Source organism: Oncorhynchus keta, chromosome 1 (assembly GCF_023373465.1).
Source record: "Oncorhynchus keta strain PuntledgeMale-10-30-2019 chromosome 1, Oket_V2, whole genome shotgun sequence".
In the NCBI taxonomy this organism is placed as follows: domain Eukaryota; kingdom Metazoa; phylum Chordata; class Actinopteri; order Salmoniformes; family Salmonidae; genus Oncorhynchus; species Oncorhynchus keta.
Window position 1 is genome coordinate 35,068,912 of NC_068421.1, and position 24,322 is coordinate 35,093,233.

The following is a 24,322-nucleotide window of genomic DNA, read 5'->3' on the forward strand; positions in this document are numbered from 1 at the left end:
GCACTTTCACAGAAGGTTATCTTTTGTATCGTTGTTTTCCACATTTTAATCAAAACAGGCATCAGTAATTACAGAGATTTGGGCAGAACTGTAGGGAGAAGTCTGGATATGAGGGGCGTGTAGTTATTTTACAACACATGCAAAACCCTATTAATTAAAACAATGAATGTTTTTTTCACTTTGATTTACCAACCACATAATGCATCTTAGAATTGTCTTAATAGATAAATGCCATGAAAAATAAAAAATGTACATAAAATTAATCAGAATAATCAAGAACAAGTATATTTGATTAACTTAAGTTGTTGCCTACAGTGCTTTTCATAGCAATAGGCAGTAGTCAACAGGGTTATAAGCAGGAAAAACAAACACCATCATTAGGCAAGTGTGAAAGCATAATGATTCAGAATTGTGTTTTTGAGGTTGGTGGGTTTTATCGTTTTGGCATAGAGCTAAGACAAATCATTTATAGGCATGTGCTCCAGTCAGAAGACTGTGTAGGTGATGTATACCAGATAGGTTGTCCTTTCATGTCCGCAAAAATAAATAACTTGGCCAAGGGGGTGGGAATCGATGCAAGTTTTTATTTATTTTGTCTGTCCAAGTAAATACTTGCTTATGAAACCAAACATTTTTGCTCTTGCACCATATGCGAATTGCATTATGGGGATGTTTAAAACCATTAAATGAAAGTCAAATAGATATTTTTCAATCATCCAAACTAAGTTGGAAATTAATCTACATCATAAAGAAAACACACATACACACACACAATACAGAAGTGTTTGCAGACAAAGTGAACACAAAAAGGCCCATACCCCTTGACCATTTTGTTTTATTCACATTTAAACGAGAATATCCAAAAGATGGCATATTCATAAAACGGCAAACATAATACAAAAAGTCACAAAAATATATCATGTATAACTAAGAGCTACTGTTTTTTTTTTCATATTTTCAACAAACAATATGAACCAGGAAATGTATATATCATGTATACGTTAAAAAGGCATATGTAATCAATACATGTTTTAAACATTGCACAAAAGAGAAGCTACATCTGGGGAACAAAGAAAAGACATGCTAATATCTGTAAAAACTTTTGATGGGGTAAAATCAAGAACAAAAAGCTGATATGTGCCGAGGTTTAATGCCTCAACAAGACCTTATTGAATAGGAAACAGCAGAAAGCATGTTGTCAGATTCACAGGACTTTTAAATGGACGCGCATTTCACAATCCTAGGCGAAATGCAAAAATACAAAATTTTTAAATATCAAAATGTAAGTTTTGTTCACGATTTTCACAGATGAGTGGATTCTCACTTATTTTTTCTTCAGGTTAAATTTGTCACATTGTAAGTACACAACACAAAAACAGTACATTCTTTTCTTTCATTATTCAGACAAAATATAAACAGCTTGTCCATTTATTGCACACATTAGGTTCACAAAAAACATTTGGGCACTTTAAGTTAACAAAACAGCAGCATTTCTTTATTAAAAAGGTATATGAATACACACAGAAACAAACACAGGCAAAACACAAGCTTACTTAAGCGATAAAATGCTCAAACGTGAGAAAAAAAGAAAATGTCTCAAGATTTTAAATTGTGCAGGTTGAATCTATGCAAGGGCCAATATAAGGCTATACTCTATCGGAGCAAAAATGACGTTTCCTGTTTCAATAGCATGGGGAAACCAAGCATGATTAGCTCATTACTTTATAATGTCAACAGCAACGATAGATTCAAATGGTAGATACGTCAACCCCAAAAGGATTGGGAACATTTGGTGCAATACGAGAGCTCGATTGTTACCCAGACATAGGGTAGTTAGGCTAAAAGACACATCTTTTAGGAACGGTTGATTGGATGGCACCATACATAATCATAAAACAAATTTCTGAGCACACATTCTATGATCGTAAAACAAACTGTTACTTCTCTGAACCCAAGATAACAGATTCAACATGTTAATTGTCATCAAATTCTTATTTTCCTGGTAATATTTTTAGAATCTACTGCTCCAATGTCAAATTCCAGAAATTCCTGGTTGAGGGGTCAAGAATTAAATACCAACAAATGTTAAAAGTTTCTAATCTAATTTGCATTTCATTGGCATGCAAAAGTCCTTTCGTTTTTTTGCAGGACTACCAAGATTAAGTGAATAAGGACTACACTTAAAGGCATGGAACACAATGAAAAATGAAATACCAGTAGCATTTAAATCAATGGAGTATCACCACCTTATTATAAAGGCATGGTGAAATGCAACTGACTAGTGATAGCTCAATGTAACAGGTGTCCAAACAATGTACAGTAACAGGTGTCCAAGCTAGGGCAAGATTTCTGTTCAAAATTGTACCTGTACTTGAAACTGGAAAATTGCAAGGTGAACCTAGAACACCATGAAGACTAAAATACCTATCGATCACACTTCATGATACAAAGCAATGTCATGTTGGCCATGTTATTGAAGACCTCTCCTGGCTCCATATACATTGAATTACACAACTCAACTCACAGTAAAAGCAAGGCACCCAGCTACAGATTCTAATGTGCTGACCACTTGATTAGTACAACGTTAGTCCGAAGAATGTCACCCACAGTCATGACACTAGCTTCTGAAATGTCATGTCCAAAGTAAACATTCAGTGTAAATTGACCAACACATTCTCCACCAAATGAAACATGGTCTCATTATATGTCAAAATAGTGACATTAATTAAAGTATAGTACTTATGTCACCAAAGTTGACATATTAGTAATACGACACTTATGGTGGTGATATATTACTTCTATAATTGGTGACAATTGTTTTTGACATTTAACAAATTGTTGTTATAGTGAGACTCGTTTTTTTGTCACACAGCTGACATATTACAAATATTTCAGTATAGAAACTTCCACCACACAAGAAATGTTAGGGACAAGTATTAATGAAATAGGTCTGACAAATTTACTCCACTTCAACTTCACATTTGAACTTAGCCTAGCTGTTCCAGATATCGGAAAGGGCAGCCGCTGCAGTGTGTCTCTCTTGATGGTTTAACGACTGACTTAGCGTATGAAATAAAATGCTGCCATGCCTTTGAGGGTCTAAGCCACCAGTAGACACCTACATTAACACCCAATACAAGTCAAGTGTAGTAGCTACAGTTCATTTCATAACGAAAGTGAGAGACAAAGAGGTCTACGATGCAATTTCACGGTCAAACTTTTTGTGTGTGAAAAGGTTTCAAATGTACTGTGCTCCTCCTCACAAAGGAATGCATACACACCTCTGACATAGTTCACGACAAAATCCAATGTAGCATTCGATTATCAAACAATATTTAGTAACACTAAGTTTGCCCAAAGCGACGGCACTCAAGAAGTAAGACGGCGTTTATCATATGAACTTCATTATGCCAAAACAATAATCCAATAAGGAAGGAAAGAAACTACTTGTCACTGTTAGCAAAGTTAAGACCTCCCATTATAGAGGTGAATGTTAAGAAGGGCAATCTCAGGCACTTTCCAAAGTCAGGGCTTTGGATTGGAAGGGGGGGTGAGGGGGACAATTAGGTGACGGTCACTCAATCGAAATGGAAGCCAGCTCTTTGATATGGGCGTTCTCCTCCTCAGAGCCATCCGGGGAGCTGCTACTGCCGTTTGTCTTTGGCTCCTCCGACACCTTTTCGTCCTTCAGGGATAAGGGGTCCAGGGGGAAGGTGCTGCTCTCGCAATTCTGGGTGGAGGAGACCTGGGAGATGACCGCCATCTGGACAGACGAGTTGTTGCCTTCGAAGCCGTGCTCCACCAGCTCGTACTGCCCCAGAGTCTCCTCCTCCTGCACTTGGCTCAGGTAGTCGGGCATGAGGAAATCACTGGGACCACGTGGAGACATAACAGACGAGAAAAGGCTGTTGATAAAAGTGTCTCTAAACCTCCTATATAAAGTAGACGAAAGCAATTTGAAAAACGGATGGAAATCGGCCCATTTTCTTGAAAAATAATACGGTGACAGATCTTTTATGTGAGGGCTGTGTGAGGCCTGTGATCTGTTTTTTGACAATTAAACTGGATCGCCAAAGAATTTTCCATACAGTGTTATGATCTCAGGCATAGACATACTATACTATAACATTTTAAAAAGTCAGTGGCCCATTTGAGCCCTAAAAAACCTGTGAGGGCTTGAGTTGATTAAGAAGTGGAAAAGTCTAGAATATATGAGTCCATGTCTGCTTTATGTAGAAGTACTTTAAGTTCTATGAGTAATACATTTGAATGAAAGCCATTAAACGCAGTGAAATTCATATATGGAAAAGCAAAATGCATTGACAGAAATAGGTTATGTAATGTATCCAAATTGTTGCAAGCAAGACGAAAGGATTTAAAGACCCTAGCACGCATCATTTGATACTGTATGTTTCTCAAAGGCTAGCAACTAAGATAACAGCATTGGAATGGTTCAATTAAGAAATTGGACAACAAAATACACAATAGTAACTAATGTAATAGTCTATTCTACATTAAATATATATATATATCCCACTATATAGGGATGAGGAAAGTGGCCAAAGACTGCTTTGAACCACATATTCAGCATGACTGAGATGTGTTGTACTGTAAATTGTACAGTATGCTTAGTGTGCAACAGTTAGTTGGGCCTGTGTAATGAACCAATTCTGAAAAGCTTGAAATAGTATTTCTCCCTGAACACGGCCACTATGGGAGATTAATTTGTATAATTTGTATTTTTTGCTTATTTCCTGTGTTACGTTAAGCTGAGTAAATGAAGGGACGACACCCCTGACTCCTCACCTGCTCTGGAAGTAGTTTGCTAGTTCAGATGCCTCATGGTTCAGACTCCGCAGGTGAACAATTAAATTGCCAGAGTTGGTAAACATGGCGCCGCACGTTTTGCACTCGTAAATCCGGGGCTTGCGGATTATGTGGCGGGACACCCTCATGTGGTGCTTGTATTCGCCGAAGGACGTGAATGTTGCACTACAAATCTGGCACCGGAAACAGCGTTTACCTTCGTGCTTCAGCCGGTGCATCTTCAGGGAGTAGGCCCGTGTGAACTTTTTCCCACAGCGATCACACTGGAAGGGCTTAATGCCTGTTGAGAAAGGGATGAACAAAAGAGAAAGATTACTTCTGTTACACATTAGAATCACTACAATAGATTAACTATGAATTCTGCATTATGACATAGTTTTAATATTAACAGTTCTAAAAAATCAATCACAAAACCAAAAAAAAAATGGTGTTAAAAATGTATCACAAAAAAAAGTAAAATGTGAGTGTTAAAAATAGGTGTATAAAATTTGTCAGCGTAATAGCTACAGAAATGGGTAGAAATCATCATTGCATGACCTACAGTATAGTATGCATGCACACTAAAGAAACTGATTTTTTTTTATTTCACCTTTATTTAACCAGGTAGGCCAGTTGAGAACAAGTTCTCATTTACAACTGCGACCTGGCCAAGATAAAGCAAAGCAGTGCGACAAAAACAACAGAGTTACACATAAACAAATGTACAGTCAATAACAAAATAGAAAAATCTATGTACAGTGTGTGCAAATGTAGAAGATTAGGGAGGTAGGGCAATAAATAGGGCAATAAATAGCCCCTGGAGGCAAAATAATTACAATTTAGCAAATTAACACTGGAGTGAGACGTACAAGTAGAAACCGTGTCTGTGCCTCGACCTAGGTTGGGCAAAACTAAACATGGCGGTATTCGCCTTAGCAATCTCACTAGGATAAAGACCTCCTCCATTCCTGCCATTATTGAAAGAGATCGTGATACCTCACATCTCAAAATAGGGCTACTTAATGTTAGATCCCTCACTTCAAAGGCAGTTATAATCAATGAACTAATCACTGATCATAATCTTGATGTGATTGGCCTGACTGAAACATGGCTTAAGCCTGATGAATTTACTGTGTTAAACGAGGCCTCATCTCCTGGTTACACTAGTGAGCATATCCCCCGTGCATCCTGCAAAGGCGGAGGTGTTGCTAACATTTATGATAGCAAATTTCAATTTACAAAAATAGTTTTCGTATTTTGAGCTTCTAGTCATGAAATCTATGCAGCCTACTCAATCACTTTTTATAGCTATTGTTTACAGGCCTCCTGGGAAATATACAGAGTTCCTCACTGAGTTCCTATCGGAACTTGTAGTCATAGCAAATAATATTCAAATTTTTGGTGATTTTAATATTCACATGGAAAAATCCACAGACCCACTCCAAAAGGCTTTCGGAACCATCATCGACTCAGTGGGTTTTGTCCAACATGTCTCTGGACCTACTCACTGTCACAGTCATACTCTGGACCTAGTTTTGTCCCATGGAATAAATGTTGTGGATCTTAATGTTTTTCCTCATAATCCTGGACTATCGGACCACAATTTTATTATGTTTGCAATCGCAACAAATAATCTGCTCAGACCCCAACCAAGGAGCATCAAAAGACGTGCTATAAATTCTCAGACAACCCAAAGATTCCTTGATGCCCTTCCAGACTACCTCTGCCTACCCAAGGACATCAGAGGACAAAAATCAGTTAACCGCATAACTAAGGAACTCAATTTAACCTTGCGCAATACCCTAGATGCAGTTGCACCCGTAAAAACAAAAACATTTGTCATAAGAAACTAGCTCTCTGGTATACAGAAAATACCCCAGCTCTGAAGCAAGCTTCCAGCAAATTGGAACGGAAATGGCACCACACCAAACTGGAAGTCTTCCGACCAGCTTGGAAAGACAGTACCGTGCAGTATCGAAGAGCCCTTACTGCTGCTTGATCATCCTATTTTTCCAACTAATTGAGGAAAATAAGAACAATCTGAAATTTATTTTTGATACTGTCGCAAAGCTAACTAAAAAGCAGCATTCCCCAAGAGAGGATGGCTTTCACTTCAGCAGTAATAAATTCATGAAAAGATCATGATCATTAGAAAGCAAATTACAGGACTCCTATTTAAATCTGCGTATTCTTCCAAAGCTCAGTTGTCCTGAGTCTGCACAACTCTGCCAGGACCTAGGATCAAGAGAGACACTCAAGTGTTTCAGTACTGTATCTCTTGACACAATGATGAAAATAATCATGGCCTCTAAACCTTCAAGCTGCATACTGGACCCTATTCCAACTAAACTACTGAAAGAGCTGCTTCCTGTGCTTGGCCCTCCTATGTTGAACATAATAAACGGCTCTCTATCGACCGGATGTGTACCAGACTCACTAAAAGTGGCAGTAATAAAGCCTCTTGAAAAAATCAAAATCTTGACAAAGGAAAAAAAAAAAAACTATCAGCATATGTCGTAACTTCCATTCCTCTCAAAAATGTTAGAAAAAGCTGTTGCGCAGTAACTCACTGCCTTCCTGAAGACAAACAATGTATACGAAATTATTCAGTCTGGTTTTAGACAACAACATAGCACAGACTGCACTTGTGAATGTGGTAAATGACCTTTTATTGGCATCAGACCGAGGCTCTGCATTTGTCCTCGTGCTCCTAGACCTTAGTGTTGCTTTTGATACCATCGATCACCACATTCTTTTGGAAAAATTGGAAACCCAAATTGGTCTACACGGACAAGTTCTGGCCTGGTTTAGATCTTATCTGTCGAAAAGATATCAGTTTGTCTCTGTGAATGGTTTGTTCTCTGACAAATCAACTGTAAATGTGTTCCTCCTATTGTTTTCACTATATTTTACCTCTTGGGGATGTTATTCGAAAAAATAATGTTAACTTTCACTGCTATGCGGATGACACACCTCCGTACATTTCAATGAAACAAGGTGAAGCCCCAAAATTGCTCTCGCTAGAAGCATGTGTTTCAGACATAAGGAAGTGGATAGCTGCAAACTTTCTACTTTTAAACTCGGACAAAACAGAGATGCTTGTTCTAGGTCCCAAGAAACAAAGATATCTTCTGTTGAATCTGATAATTAATCTTGATGGTTGTCGTCGTCTCTAATAAATCTGTGAAGGACCTCGGCGTTACTCTGGACCCTGATCTCTCCTTTGACGAACATATCAAGACTGTTTAAAGGACAGCGTTTTTACATCTATGTAACATTGCAAAAATCAGAAACTTTCTGTCCAAAAATGATGCAGAAAAATGAATCCATGCTTTTGTTACTTCTAGTTACTTCTACTTCTAGACTACTGCAATGCTCTACTTTCCGGCTAACCGGATAAAGCACTAAATAAACTTCAGTTAGTGCTAAATACGGCTGCTAGAATCCTGACTAGAACCAACAAATTTGATCATATTACTCCAGGGCAAGCCTCTCTACACTGGCTTCCTGTTAAGGTAAGGGCTGATTTCAAGGTTTTACTGCTAACCTACAAATAATTACATGGGCTTGCGCCTACCTATCTTTCCGATTAGGTCCTGCCGTACATAGCTACACGTACGCTACGCTCACAAGACGCAGGCCTCCTAATTGTCCCTAGAATTTCGAAGCAAACAGCTGGAGGCAGGGCTTTCTCCTTTTGAGCTCCATTTTTATGGAATGGTCTGCCTATCCATGTGAGAGACGTAGACTCGGTCTCAACCTTTCTTTACTGAAGACTCATCTCTTCAGTAGGTCCTATTATTGAGTGTAGTCTGGCCCAGGAGTGTGAAGGTGAACGGAAAGGCTCTGGAGCAACGATCCACCCTTGCTGTCTCTGCCAGGCCAGTTCCCCTCACTCCACTGAGATTCTCTGCCTCTCACCCTATTACAGGGGCTGAGTCACTGGCTTACTGGTGCTCTTCCATGCCGTCCCTAGAAGGGGTGCGTCACTTGAGTGGGTTGAGTCCCTGACGTGATCTTCCTGTCTGGGTTGGCGTCCCCCCTTGGGTTGTGCCGTGGCGGAGATCTTTGTGGGCTATACTCGGCCTTGTCTCAGGATGGTAAGTTGGTGGATGAAGATATCCCTCTAGTGGTGTGGGGGCTGTGCTTTGGCAAAGTGGGTGGGGTTATATCCTGCCTGTTTGGCCCTGTCCGGGGGTATCATCGGATGGGGCCACTTTGTCTCCTTACCCCTACTGTCTCAGCCTCCAGTATTTATGTGTCGGGGGGCTAGGGTCAGTTTGTTACATCTGGAGTACTTCTCCTGTCTTATCCGGTGTCCTCTGTGAATATAAGTATGCTCTCTCTAATTCTCTTTCTTTCTCTCTACCGGAGGACCTGAGCCCTAGGACCATGCCTCAGGATTACCTGGCATGATGACTCCTTGCTGTCCCCAGTCCACCTGGCCATGCTGCTGCTCCAGTTAACTGTTCTGCCTGCAGCTATGGAACACTGACCTATTCACCGGGCGTGCTACCTGTCCCAGACCTGCTGTTTTCAACTCTCTAGAGACAGCAGGAGCGGTAGGGATACTCTTAATGATCGGCTATGAAAAGTCAACTGACATTTACTCCTAAGGTGCTGACTTGCTGCACCCTCAACAACTACTGTGATTATTATTATTTGACCATGCTGGTCATTTATGAACATTTGAACATCTTGGCAATGTTCTGTTATAATCTCCACCCGGCACAGCCAGAAGAGGACTGGCCACCCCTCAGCCTGGTTCCTCTCTAGGTTTCTTCCTAGGTTTTGGCCTTTCTAGGGAGTTTTTCCTAGCCACCGTGCTTCTACACATGCATTGCTTGCTATTTGGGGTTTTAGGCTGGGATTCTGTACAGCAATTTGAGATATCAGCTGATGTAAGAAGGGCTATATAAATACATTGGATTTGATTTAGATACTGTTGTGCAAAAGAACAAAAAGATAAATAACAATAGATTGGCTATGTACAGATACAGCTCTGACAGCTGATGCTTAAAGTTAGAGAGGGAGATAAGTCTCCAGCTTCAGTGATTTTTGCAATTTGTTCCAGTTATTGGCCGCAGAGAACTGGAAGGAAAGGCGGCCAAAGGAAGTGTTGGCTTTGGGGATGACCAGTGAAATATAACTTCTGGAGCGTGTGCTTCAGGTGGGTGTTGCCATGGTGACCAGTGAGCTGAGATAAGGTGGAGCTTTACCTAGCAAAGACTTATAGATGACCTGGATCCAATGGGTTTGGCGACGAATATGAAGTGAGGGCCAGCCAACGAGAGCACACACAGGTCGCTGTGGTGGGTAGTATATGGGAATTTGGTGACAAAACAGATGGCACGGTGATAGACTACATCCAGTTTGAGTGTTGAGTGTTGGAGGATATTTTGTAAATTCCATTATCCTATTTATCCTTGAGTTTAGCAGTCAGTTTTACGAGGGTAAGTTGGCAGCATGAGTGAAGGAGGCTTTGTTGCGAAATAGGAAGCCGATTCTAGATTTGATTTTGGATTGGAGATGCTTAATGTGAGTCTGGAAGGAGAGTTTACAGTCCATCCAGACACCTAGGTATTTGTAGTTGTCCACATATTCTAAGTCAAAACCGTCCAGAGTAGTGATGCTAGTCGGGCGGGCAGGTGCAGGCAGCATTTGTTTGAAGAGCATGCATTTAGTTTTACTAGCATTTAAAAGCAGTTGGAGGCCACAGAAGGAGTGTTGTATGGCATTTTTATTTACTTTTACCTTTATTTAACTAGGCAAGTCAGTTAAGAACAAATTCTTATTTTCAATGACGGCCTAGGAACAGTGGTTTAACTGTCTTTTTCAGGTGCAGAACGACAGATTTTTACCTTGTCAGCACAGGGATTCGATCTTTCGGTTACAAGTTCAACACTAACCACCACCTGCCGCCCCCATTGAAGTTTTTTGGGAGGTTTGTTAAACTCTCTTGGGTAGGGGGCAGTATTTTGGATGAATGAGGTGCCCAATGTAAACTGCTTGTTACTCAGGCCCAGAAGCTAGGATATGCATGGTAGTATTGGATAGAAAACCCTCTAAAGTTTCCAAAACTGTTAAAATAAGGTCTGTGAGTATAACAGAACTGATATGGCAGGCGAAAACCTGAGGAAAATCCATCAGGAAGTGTTTTTCCATTGAAAGCCTATCCACCATATAAATGGATAGGACCTAGATTGCAGTTCCTGTGGCTTCCACTAGATGTCAACAGTCTTTGGACATTGTTTCAGGCTTTTTAGAAAAATTAGTAAGAATGACAATTTTCTGAGTGCGCCCTCGTTCTTTTTCCTTTGTATTGAATAAGTTATTGTCCGGTTGAAATATTATCGATTATAAAGACAATAGACAACCAGAGGATTAATAAAAACATTGTTTGACATGTTTCGACAAACTTTATCAGTACTATTTGGATCTATTCGTCTGCCTGTTGTGACCGCCTTTGTGCCAGTGGATTACTGAACAAAACGCGCCAACAAAACTTAGTTTTTTGGATATAGAGGGACTTTATCAAACAAAATAAACATTTATTCTGTAACATGGAGTCTTGTGAGTGCAACCATATGAAGATCAAAAGGTAAGTGATTAATTTGATCGCCATTTCTGACTAATCTACTTGGCTGGAAAATGTTTGTCTGCTTTTGTAAGCGGGGCGCTGTCCTCAGATAATCGCATGGTATGCTTTCACCGTAAAGGCTTTTTGAAATCTGACACGGCGGCTGGATTAACAAGAAGTTCATCTTTAAGCCGATGTATAACACTTGTATGTTTTATGAATGTTTATTATGAGTATTTCTGTATTTTAAATATTGCATTCCGTCCCACCTGCCCAAAAGAAGTTAACAGTTTCCAAAGAAGGGCCAGATGTATACAGAATGGTGTCGTCTGCGTAGAGGTGGATCAGAGAATCACCAGCAGCAAGAGCGACATCATTGATATATTTTCAGAGAAAAGAGTTGGCCCGAGAATTGAACCCTGTGGCACACCCATAGAAACTGCCAGGGGTCCGGACAACAGGCCCTCCGATTTGACACAATGAACTCTGAGAAGAAGTTGGTGAACCAGGCGAGGCAGTCATTTGAGGAACCAGGCGAGGCAGTCATTTGAGAAACCAAGGCTGTTGAGTCTGCCGATAAGAATGCGGTGATTGACAGAGTCGAAAGCCTTGGCCAGGTAGATGAAGACGGCTGCACAGTACGGTCTTTTATCAATGACGGTTATGATATCGTTTAGGACCTTCAGTGTGGCTGAGGTGCACCCATGACCAGCTCGGAAACCAGATTGCATAGTGGAGAAGGAACGGTGGGATTTGAAATGGTCGGTGATCTGTTTGTTAACTTCTTATGGGCAGGTAGCGTCCCACCTGGCCAACATCCGGTGAAATTGCAGAGCGCGAAATTCAAACTACAGAATTATAAATATTTAACTTTCATAAAATCACAAGTGTAATACATCAAAATAAAGCTTAACTTCTTGTTTATCCAGCCGCTGTGTCAGATTTCAAAAAGGCTTTACGGCGAAAGCACACCACGCGATTATCTGAAGACAGCACCCCGCATACAAAAGCATGAAAAACATATTTCAACCAGGCAGGTGCGCCACGAAAGTCAGAAATAGCGATATAATAAATGCCTTACCTTTGATGATCTTCTTCTGTTGGCACTCCAAAAGATCCCAATACATCACAAATGGTTATTTTATTCGATAATGTCCTCCTTTATATCCATAAAAACTCAGTTTAACTGACGCACTTCAGTCAATAATCCACCCTGTTTCCCTCCATCAAAATGCATACAAAATGAATCCCAAACATTACTAATAAACTTTTCCAAACAAGTCAAACAATGTTTATAATCAAACCTTAGGTACCAGAATACGTAAATAAATTATAAGACAGAAAATCGCTATGATCTTTACCGGAGAAAAATACCAAAGAACGTGCTCTTTTCCACGGGCTTGGAAACACTACAGCCAAAATGGGAGCCACTTACAAAAACTTCAATTTCTGGCTAATTTGTCCAAAAACCAGCCTGAAACTCTTTCTAAAGACTGTTGACATCTGGTGGAAGCCATAGGAACTGCAATCTGAGAGGATTTCGCTTTATAAACAAAGTGACAGCCATTGAAAACAGTGGTAGGCTGAATTTGTTGATTTTTTTCGGGATGGTTTGTCCTAGGGGTTTCACCTGCCATATCAGTTATGTTATACTCGCATACATAATTTTAACAGTTTTAGAAACTTTAGAGTTTTTTCTATCAAATCTACCAATTATATGCATATCCTAGGTTCTGGGCCTGAGTAACTGCCCCTATCCAAGGGAGGTTAACTTGGCTTTCAAAGATTTTTTGAAAGGCAGGGCAGGATGGATATAGGTCCATAACAGATTGGGTCTAGAGTGTCTCCCCCTTTGAAGAGGGAAGGATGACCGCGGCAGCTTTCCAATCTTTGGGGATCTCAGACGATACGAAAGAGAGGTTGAACAGGCTAGTAATAGGGGTTGCAACAATTGACAGAATTTTAGAAAGAGGGTCCAGATTGTCTAGCCCAGCTGATTTGTAAGAATCCAGATTTTGCAGCTCTTTCAGAACATCAGCTGTCTGTCCTCTGTGACAAAGGCATCCAGTCTCCAATGTCACTCATGGTTCATTGACACACACGGGTCGTAACAACCAGTTCTGTGCCGAACGGACCAGGGGAACAATATGAAGGGAGATTGGCACACGAGTCATTATTTCCATAGAACTCAGTGGCCATGGAATACAACAAAAAGAGCTTCCGTTGACTCAGTTATTTATGGCCCTCGTAAACATGCCACGACTAAGAATAAGCCTGACTTTTTTCAATGAGAAATATAAAAATACATCAACGGCTCTTTTTTGGGGCATACGTTTACGAGAATTTACAATGAAGCCCATTGCGCAGAGCCAGAGAAGGATAATTTAAGCAGACGTGAACTGCATTACTTTTAACTGCATACAACACTATGGATCGAGCTTAAATGACCCTGAAGAAAAATACTTGAGCCCCATGAAGTATTTAACCAGATAGTCAACCTCTACTCTACGGTATACTTGACTGACCAGTTTAGAATAATAATACCACATAGGAGCTACAGTAGTGAAAAACCTCTGGACACAGCTACAGGGCAGAGCACCTTCTTGCTTTGATGGAATACTCCACTATATATTTCATAATTTGGTCTAGTAGATGTGTGTGTTGGGTGGGGGATAGAACCCTGATGAATACCTTGGTGATCTTCTTGATGAATGTGAGCAGTGTGTCTGATGTTTGGAGTACCAGAGACAATTATCCCATTATTTGTTGGGACACAATATGGAGTCCTTGCCTGCAGCCTATAGTTAGTTACTTTCCACATGCTGTAACTGTGCATGGCTGAACATATGGGACTGTTCACATGCAAGCCTGATTACTTTTGGACAAATTCATGCTTCAAGCTTAGAGAAGACGTTAAATAGGACATTATTACTCCAAAAATCAAACTTGTTGTATCAAGGGCTGGAAACGTTGAAACAACAACACTTGATCTCATTGAATGTAGCACTGCTTGGTTGTGAAGGTTAAGAGTCAAGTTGAAATTAGTGTAGATATTTGGTTGACATTTCCTGTTATAATGTTCCACTGTCATCAAGCATGAGTTTGGGTATGTGTGCGCTTGATGAGTGTGTTTTTCCGATGTCAACCGAGGCGGGAGACACCAAGCCTCAAGTGTTTCCAAAATCAATGTTCCCTGGAATGCCCTTCATCCTTCTCCAGTGTGCCATGAGTCAAACCATTAAATAGCCATTCATACCATTGATCTCCGGCTCCTATCGTCGGGTGGATAGAGGACGCATGGAACTACTGTAGGGGGCAATGTAAATATGGTACAAGTCACATGAGCTACTTTCCAGATGGGTACCTATGACATAACAGATAGGACATAACAGGCCGCAGAGCAGTAGTTAGTCTACACAGACTTCTCCAACTGCATAGTGGATGTGTGGAAAAACCTACCAGAGTGGATGAGCATATGTTGCTTCAAGTTCTGTATGCGGGTGAATCGGACGCCACATGTGGGGCACTGGAAAGGTCTGTCAGGCCCGTTAGTGCCAGGGCGGATGGAAGGGCTTATGTACAAGTGGTAAGGGTACTGGAGGCTTTCTAATCTGAAAATCAAGAAAGAGGATGTGGTGCTTCAGTGAGGTATGCACAAATTTAGTAAAGTGTGTGGTGCCAGATCAAAACCTTTGTTAAGCTTCATCATAAAAACATCAAGACCCAAGGATTCCATACCAGCTTAAAGGCAAAATGGAACATATTACATAAATGCAAGATTAGATTTGACAAAATAAAATCAAGGGTATGAAACCTTCCAAACGAGTGGGGTTGAAAGCCAGGGAAGGGGGATCTTGATATTTCCACTTGTGTGTGTGTATATATATATATATATATATATATATATATATATATATATACACACACTGGGGCAAAAAAGTATTTAGTCAGCCACCAATTGTGCAAGTTCTCCCACTTAAAAAGATGAGAGAGGCCTGTAATTTTCATCATAGGTACACTTCAACTATGACAAACAAAATTGTAGACCTGCAACAGGCTGGGAAGACTGAATCTGCAATAGGAAAGCAGCTTGGTTTGAAGAAATCAACTGTGGGAGCAATTATTAGGAAATGGAAGACATACAAGACCACTGATAATCTCCCTCGATCTGGGGCTCCACGCAAGATCTCACCCCGTGGGGTCAAAATGATCACAAGAACGTTGAGCAAAAATCCCAGAACCACACGGGGGGACCTAGTGAATGACCTGCAGAGAGCTGGGACCAAAGTAACAAAGCCTACAATCAGTAAAACACTACGCCGCCAGGGACTCAAATCCTGCAGTGCCAGACGTGTCCCCCTGCTTAAGCCAGTACATGTCCAGGCCCGTCTAAAGTTTGCTAGAGAGCATTTGGATGATCCAGAAGAAGATTGGGAGAATGTCATATGGTCAGATCATACCAAAATATAACTTTTAGGTAAAAATTCAACTCGTTGTGTTTGGAGGACAAAGAATGCTGTATTTCTGCAAAGGGACCAGGACGACTGATCCGTGTAAAGGAAAGAATGAATGGGGCCATGTATCGTGAGATTTTGAGTGAAAACCTCCTTCCATCAGCAAGGGCATTGAAGATGAAACGTGGCTGGGTCTTTCAGCATGACAATGATCCCAAACACACCGCCCGTGCAACGAAGGAGTGGCTTCGTAAGAAGCATTTCAAGGTCCTGGAGTGGCCTAGCCAGTCTCCAGATCTCAACCCCATAGAAAATATTTGGAGGGAGTTGAAAGTCCGTGTTGCTCAGCAACAGCCCCAAAACATCACTGCTCTAGAGGAGATCTGCATGGAGGAATGGGCCAAAATACCAGCAACAGTGTGTGAAAACCTTGTGAAGACTTACAGAAAACATTTTTTTTCTTCTCATTTTGTCTGTCATAGTTGAAGTGTACCTATGATGAAAATTACAGGCCTCTCATATTTTTAAGTGGGAGAACTTGCACAATTGGTGGCTGACTAAATACTTTTTTGCCCAACTGTATATATACATACACACACAGTATCAGTCAAAAGTTTGGAAGAGCATATTCATTAAAAGGTTTTCAAATTTTTTGTAACTTTTCTACATTGTAGAATAATAGCGAAGACACCAAAACAATGAAATAATGAAGTAACCAAAAACGTTACTTAAGAGTTAAATTAATCAAAACATATTTTATATTCTTCAAAGTAGCCACCCTTTGCCTTGATGTCAGCTTTGCACACTCTTGGCATTCTCTCAACCAGCTTCACATGGAATGCTTTTCCTACAGTCCTGAAGGAGTTCCCACATATGCTGAGCACTTGTTGGCTGCTTTTCCTTCACTCTGCGGTCCAACTGATCCCAAACCATCTCAATTGGGTTGAGGTCTGGTGATTGTGGAGTCCATGTCATCTGATGCAGCATTCCATCACTCTCCTTCTTGGTAAAATAGCCCTTACACAGCCTGGAGGTTTGTTTTGGGTCATAGTCCCACTAAGCGCAAACCAGATGGGATGGCGTATTGCTGCATGCTGAGTGTACCTTCATTTCGAAATAAACCGACAGTGTCACCAGCAAAGCACTCCCACATCTCCTCCTCCATGCTTCACGGTGGGAACCACACATATAGAGATTATCCGTTTACCTACTCGGAGTCTGGAACCAAAAATCTCAAATTTGACTCATCAGACCAATGGACAGATTTCCACTGTTCTACCATTGCTGAAGTTTCTTGGCCCAAGCAAGTCTCCTCTGTTATTGGTGTCCTTTAGTAGTGGTTTCTTTGCAGCAATTCGATCAGGAAGGCCAGATTCACGCAGTCTCCTCTGAACAGTTGATGTTGAGATGTGTCTGTTACTTGAACTCTGTGAAGCATTTATTGGTTTGCAATTTCTGAGGCTGGTAACTCCAATGAACTACCTCTCTGCATCAGAGGTAAATCTGGGCCTTCCTTTCCTGTGGCGGTCCTCATGAGAGCCAGTTTCATCATAGCGCTTGATGGTTTTTGCGACTGCACTTGAAGAAACTTTGAAAGTTCTTTATATTTTCCGTATTGATGGACCTTCATGTCTTAAAGTAATGATGGACTGTCATTTCTCTTTGCTTATTTGAGCTGTTCTTGCAATATGGACTTGGTCTTTCACCAAATAGGGCTATCTTCTGTATACCACCCCTATCTTGTCAAAACACAATGGATTGGATCAAATGCATTAAGGAAAGACATTTCCTAAATGTACTTTTAACAAGGCACACCTGTTAATTGAAATGCATTCCAGGTGACTATCTCATGAAGCTGGTTGAGAGAATGCCAAGAGTAAGTACTTTGAAGAATCTCAAATAAAATATATTTTGATTTGTTTAACACTTTTTTGGTTACTTCATGACTCCGTGTGTGTTATTTAATAGTTTTGATGTCTTCACTATTATTCTACAATGTAGAAAAAAATCAAAACAAAGAAAAACCCTGGAATAAGTAGGTGTGTCCAAACTTACGAGTGGTATTGTGTATACAGTTGAAGTCGGAAGTTTACATACACGTTAGCCAAAAACATTTAAACTCAGTTTTTCACAATTCCTGACATTTAATCCAAGTACAAATTCCCTGTTTTAGGTCAGTTAGGATCACCACTTTATTTTAAGAATGTGAAATGTCAGAATAATAGTTGAGTGATTTATTTCAGCTTTAATTTCGTTCATCACATTCCCAGTGGGTCAGAAGTATACATGCACTCAATTAGTATTTGGTAGCATTGCCTTTAAATTGTTTAACTTGGGTCAAACGTTTCAGGTAGCCTTCCACAAGCTCCCCACAATAAGTTGGGGGAATTTTGGCCCATTCCTCCTGATAGAGCTGGTGTAACTGGGTCAGGTTTGTCGGCCTCCTTGCTCGCACACGCTTTTTCAGTTCTGCCCACAAATGTCCTATAGGATTGAGGTTAGGGCTTTGCGATGGCCACTCCAATACCTTGGCTTTGTTGTTCTTAAGCCATTTTGCCACAACTTTGGAAGTATGCTTGAGGTCATTGTCCATTTGGAAGACCCATTTGCGACCAAGCTCTAACTTCCTGACTGATGTCTTGAGATGTTGCTTCAATATATCCACAAACTTTTAATATAATAATAATAATAATATAATAATATAGTGGTCCTTCTGTAGCTCAGTTGGTAGAGCATGGCGCTTGTAACGCCAGGGTAGTGGGTTCGATTCCCGGGACCACCCATACGTAGAATGTATGCACACATGACTGTAAGTCGCTTTGGATAAAAGCGTCCGCTAAATGGCATATATTATTTATTATTATTACATAACGATGGTCATTATGGCCAAACAGTTCTATTTTGTTTCATCAGACCAGAGGACATTTCCCCAAAAAGTACAATCTTTGTCTCCATGTGCAGTTGCAAACCGTAGTCTGGCTTTTTTATGGTGGTTTTGGAGCAGTGGCTTCTTCCTTGCTGAGCGGCCTTTCATGTTATGTCGATATAGGACTCGTTTTAGTGTGGATATAGATACTTTTGTACCCGTTTCCTCAAACATCTTCACAAGGTCCTTTGCTGATGTTCTGGGATTGATTTGCACTTTTTGCACCAAAGTACATTTATTTCTAGGAGACCGAACAGAACGCGTCTCCTTCCTGAGTGTTGTGACGGCTGCGTGGTCCCATGGCGTTTATACTTGCATACTATTGTTTGTACAGATGAATGTGGTACCTTCAAGCATTTGGAAATTGCTCCCAAGGATGAACCAGACTTGTGGAGGTCTACAATGTTTTTTCTGAGGTCTTGGCTGATTTCTTTTGATTTTTCCATGATGTCAAGCAAAGAGGCACGGAGTTTGAAGGTAGGCCTTGAAATACATCTACAGGTACACCTCCAATTGACTCCAATTATGTCAATTAGCATATCAGAAGATTCTAAAGCCAGGACATCATTCTCTGTCATTTTCCAAGCTGTTTAAAAGGCAGTCAACTTAGTGTATGTACACTTCTGACCCCCTGGAATTGTGATACAGTGAATTATAAGTGAAATAATCTGTCTGTCAACAATTTCTGGAACAATTACTTGTGTCATGCAAAAAGTAGATGTCCTAACCGACTTGCCAAAACTATAGTTTGTTAACAAGAAAATTGTGGAGTGGTTGAAAAACGAGTTTTAATGACTCCAACCTAAGTGTATGTAAACTTCCGACTTCAACTGTATATATCCATCTACTTTTTCCGTACCATCCGTTCTACTAAGGCTTCAACCAACCATATTGTTACCTTTCATCATCCTCAGCATGACCTCCAGCATTGGATGTACTTTGCATTGAGGGCAACCCTTCTGTGACTCCCTCATCTATCGAACCTATGCCAAAACAAAGATGAAATATAATTTCCCCCAGTTACTAGCTCTTTCTCAGTCTGATTTCCATAAGACATGGGTCGGGATCGAACCCATACACAGATGTAATGCAAAAAATGAATAACTTTAAAGTGGCAATCAACAGTTGAAGCAATAAAGTGTCCTTCCCACCACTGTTTGGGAAAACAGTTGAGGAATGGGGCTGGCGAAATGCAGCCACTCAAATTCATGGACAGAGCTATCGATCCAAGGATTGACCATCCATGATATCAAAATTATAGTTTTGAGACTATACAGTGTTTGTTTATATTTAAGCCTACTTTGTTACTTTGAGTAAAACAAGATGATATTTTGGGTTCTGATTGGGACTTTATAAGTTATATTGTTCAAGAATCAATGGGTAGGCCTAAATATAATGAATTTCTAAAACAAAAAAAGTATGTAGCTGTAACTGCAAATTAGCCCTTTAAATTGAGGGAAATTACACTCCCAAAAAGTGTAAAGAGGAAAAAAAGTTGGTGGTCTTGTATAGAGAAGTCCACATCCTAGGTCCTCCAGTATGTAGACCCAGCTACATGCCGCAATTCAAAACAAATGGAAAAGATATGCACACCAGACTATGTGGTTAGGCCTAGCTCTTCCATTAATTTGGGGACGAAGCATTTAACTAAAAACACACAACCATAGGTGTGGGATGTGATCTCACCTTGACATAAGACTACTGTTGAGGTCTGAAAACATCTGAGTGTTGTCATTTTGAGAGACCCATACCTATGGAGGAGGACTGTGGACTGATGAGGAGGTCCTCCTGGACCTGTTCGCTGCAGGGTACCGTCTGCTGGTCACTCAGGGAACTCTGGGAAGCGCTGACGGGCTGCGACGACGTTTCCTGGACCTCCTCGTCACTCAGCCTCTCCACCTTTACACGCACGTCCTCCTCAGGGCCCGCTAGCGACAGCGGCGCCTTAATGGAGCTTTCACAGGCCAGGAAGTCACTCAGCCGGCGGCTCACTTCCGAGGGCCCTGCCTGGTCCAGACGGTGTGGGCTCTCGGGAAGCTTGGGCTGCTTATCTGGGTGGAACCTCCGGTCGATACCGAACGGGAAGGTCCATGGGAAGGCCAGGGAAGAGTCCACTGGCTGGGTGGTGGTCTCCGAAAAGGAGGAGGGCGATGGGTTGGGCATCTGCGGCGAGGTGATCTGCGAGGTGCATTTGAGTGGGCTCTCTGGGGACATCATGATAAAGCTCTTACGTTTGCGGCGCGACTCGCGACACACAGGGATGTTCCTCTCCATCACGCTGCAGTCAGACGATACAGGTGACAGGCTGCTGTCCAATGGGGTCAAGGCGCAGTGGGAGGAAGCACTCTCGCCAAGAGCCGACTCCTGCGGTTTCTCCTGCCCCATGCTCCCAGCACTCCAGAGGATGCTGGACTTCATGAATTCTGAGCATGTGCTCGCCACGGCGAACATCTGCATGTAACTGGCGGCGGCTAAAACGTCGATGATGTTCTCCGTGCTGATGGAGAGGGTGGAGGTGTAGGCATACTCCAGCAGAGGGGTGAAGCCGCTCACCGTGACATGGTGCAAGTCCAACACAAACTTATCCTCTTCATCAGGCCTGCCTACTAGTTTGGAGCGGAAGAACTCGCTGCAGCAGGCCAGCACCACCTTGTGCGCCAGAAACAACTTGTCCTGCACACGGATGGTGACGTCGCAGAGGTGGCCCTCGTTGCGCAAGGCGTTTAGTTTTTCCAGCATCTCTTGACTGTGCGTGGGGGAACTGTGGGTAAAGGTTTTGACCCCCATCTTTGTCTTAGTGTACCTACAGGAAGAATGGAAAATTATCCTACAATGTTGGCCTACATTGGGCCTTTGCTATAAAGTCAATGTAATGTTTGCATTTCATTCTTTTGATGGATGTTAAACAATGGCTATAGCAAACAAACAAAAACAACCTAAATATAAACCCAGTCATGGTATTAAAAAAGAAAATACCACATACTATAGTAAATCTACTCTGTCAGATGATGGGATTAGAGAAGCTCAGTTAAGCCTACGTAACCACACAGAATGACAATTTAACAAATTAAGTGTTAACAGAGAACAGTCTGTATTGTCTGGGGTGAATTTAATTTGGCCTCACGACATGGTCTTAACAGGGTGGCGGAAGAAATGCAGAAACAAATGGCGATGAAGGAGTGCAGAGCCAAGAGAAACATCCCCCTTGACATTTGTTTACGCACTGAAACTCTGATTTAATCTCCCAAAAATCTAACGTAGAAATGTGCTACTAGCAGAAAATAAATGTGGATGTTCAAAGCCAGAGACAATGTATTTACAGCTCTTGCAATGGTTTAGAAAGAAGATAAACAAATCTCAAAACAAATCTCAAAACAAACTTAACCTAACACCAAACAATCTGCATTTTATTTCTGCTACAAGTTTTTGTATTGTTGATGGTTGAGGACAACTAAAGTTCTGCTTACATTATCCTACAATCCAATGAAACCATACAGCCAAATTGTTCAAACAAATGATGTAATTGTGTAAAAGCCTATCAAATTAACCTAAAAGGTCCTGCTTGGTTTCTTCCAATAAGTTACTATGAAAGAGAGAGGGCAGTGAGAGGGTGAAAGAGAGCGGGGCAGTGAGAGGGTGGAAGAGAGAGGTAGACAGCAAGTTATGTAACAACAAACAAAGCAGATGCATCATGGTGAAATCCAAATTCATGTGGAGTCCACACTACAATTGCAGCTGCCCCTCTCAGACATGTGGCTGCTCTGAGGCATGAGATTTTCCATCAAACAAAACTCTCCTGAAGGGGCTCTCTTTGGGAGAGCTTGTCTGTTCTCACTAAGAAAAAAAGGGAAAATACTCCCAGGCTGTTGGCCCAATAGAGGCATTGCAAATTAGGCTTATGCCACTGATTTTAGCTGCAGTGGAAGAGTGTGGGTTGTTGTCTACCTTTCAATATCATATTCTCTTAATTCTAAATTTTGGCTAACCTAATCCAAAACCACACTCAAGCATTGCCAGGCTTGAACTTTCAAGAAACTGGCCTTGTTTTTATAGGTGAAGGGTCCATAAATAGGCCTAGATAATTCACTGTAGAAACATAACAAATCAAAGTCTCAAGCTAAAAACCTATTGACGAGTAACTAGGCCTAATAGCCTGCATTATGAAATAAAACATAATTTCTAGAAGGTTATCCCTTCTTGAACAGCCTCCACTAACGTTCTTGGGATTTCATCATCATAACTGACGAAAATAACTTACTAAGTTACGTTAGCTGCTGCAATGAAGTTGTTAGTTCTTACTAATCAAATCAGGTGCGACACAAATAGCCAATGGATCTCCTCCAAAATTGGGACAGGCATTATGTTTACAGACGAAGGGGGCGTAGGCTCAACTGAACCTAGCTAGCATTTTCACTTGTAAACATTAACAGTGCTTTGCATACCGCAAGCAACAACAAGTTGCAATCTAGCTAGTTGGCTAGCTAACTACAAGCTAGTTAGCTAACAAAAGAAAGCTTGGTAAAACAAGTTTAAAAAAATAGCTAGTTTTAGCTGGTTATGAACAATTACAGAGCCTTGTACAAGCCACCAGCTAGCGAGCTAGTTATCTAATATGACGTTTATTTGACTGGCAAGTAAACTACAAATACACACCAAGCTTCCACACCTTATAGCTAGCTAGCAGTGTTCCGCGATCTAGTTACTGACTAGGCAACAAAATATACCTTCAGTCGATAGAACAGTGTGTGATTCCGTCTGTTGTTCGACTTGATCGGCCTCGGGTTGTCTAGTCAAATGAGGCCGATGTAAACACACCACAGCTGGGCGTGCAGCAGCCTAACTTGCAAACTGTCTGGTTGTTATCCTTGCCTATTTAGCCCGTTCTTTTGAATTCCTTGGGAAGCATTCGTTGGCCAAAGACGGATACATTTGAGATTTTCATTAATACTTGGAGCTGTCGATAGCAAAAATTGTTTTTAAAGGTTTACAAAATGTTTTTTTTTTGCGTTTCGTTGAGATAATTTTAGCTAGCCTCTCTGTGCAAATCCTTTTTGCACTTTATTCGTGTCCCATAATGCAACGCGCAACTCCAATTACTGTAGGCAAGATCTGATTTGGTAAAGATCATGTCTGACGGCTCTCGAAAGCAATTTATGTAGCTAAATATGGTTGTAGTAATCACAGGGTGGAAAAGTGGCAGGTTATTTTCGAGCTTGGTTGAGCAGGCAGTGTGAAGTACCGACAAAGCACAGGCAATTTACCAACATTTAATACATATAAGGCATGGTTAAATTCAGTTCAGAATGCACTTTTCCTCATTTCAGTAGCGCTCATGAACACGTTTGAAACCAATACAAGTAGAACATTTATCAATAGACCAAAAATGAGACACAGGACGTGATGCACCCTGGAAGGCAAGTGTCAATTTTCTTTAAACAGTTCTTCTCACAAGCCTCAGTAGCCATGTGGTTTCACCAAATGTTGCTCCATGCACTCAACAACCAGTGGTCCGCCATGCCAGTCTAGGCTGCTTCACTTCTTCTTCGGTGGGGTTTA

General features: G+C 41.1%; 1 protein-coding gene across 3 annotated transcripts; it reads right to left on the bottom strand.

Annotated features, from left to right (window-relative positions):
* Window positions 1-569: 569 nt before the first annotated feature.
* On the bottom strand, window positions 570-24,322 carry LOC118372095 (zinc finger and BTB domain-containing protein 44-like). Of its 3 annotated transcripts, none has more exons than XM_035757861.2 (6): window positions 23,491-23,864; window positions 20,518-21,569; window positions 19,665-19,749; window positions 14,846-14,997; window positions 4,807-5,107; window positions 570-3,869 (listed from the first exon to the last, which is right to left on the bottom strand). In XM_035757861.2, exons 2-6 carry the CDS (start codon window positions 21,551-21,553, stop codon window positions 3,575-3,577), a joined length of 1,869 nt encoding a protein of 622 aa, XP_035613754.2. In that variant the 5' UTR covers window positions 21,554-21,569; window positions 23,491-23,864; the 3' UTR covers window positions 570-3,574. The 3 variants fall into 3 exon arrangements, with proteins under 3 accessions (XP_035613754.2, XP_035613755.2, XP_035613756.2); XM_035757862.2 differs by lacking the exon at window positions 23,491-23,864 and adding an exon at window positions 23,025-23,478; XM_035757863.2 differs by having other exon boundaries at window positions 3,698-3,869; window positions 5,024-5,107; window positions 23,491-24,322.

Excerpts from the sequence above, each read along its gene's own strand:
- LOC118372095 (XM_035757861.2), bottom strand. The coding sequence starts at position 21,553 with ATGGGGGTCAAAACCTTTACCCACAGTTCCCCCACGCACAGTCAAGAG. Across the intron at positions 19,750-20,517 it reads TCCACAGTCCTCCTCCATAG|GTTCGATAGATGAGGGAGTC; the intron begins GTATGGGTCTCT and ends GTTTTGGCATAG. Across the intron at positions 5,108-14,845 it reads ACATATGCTCATCCACTCTG|GCATTAAGCCCTTCCAGTGT; the intron begins GTAGGTTTTTCC and ends CTTTCTCAACAG.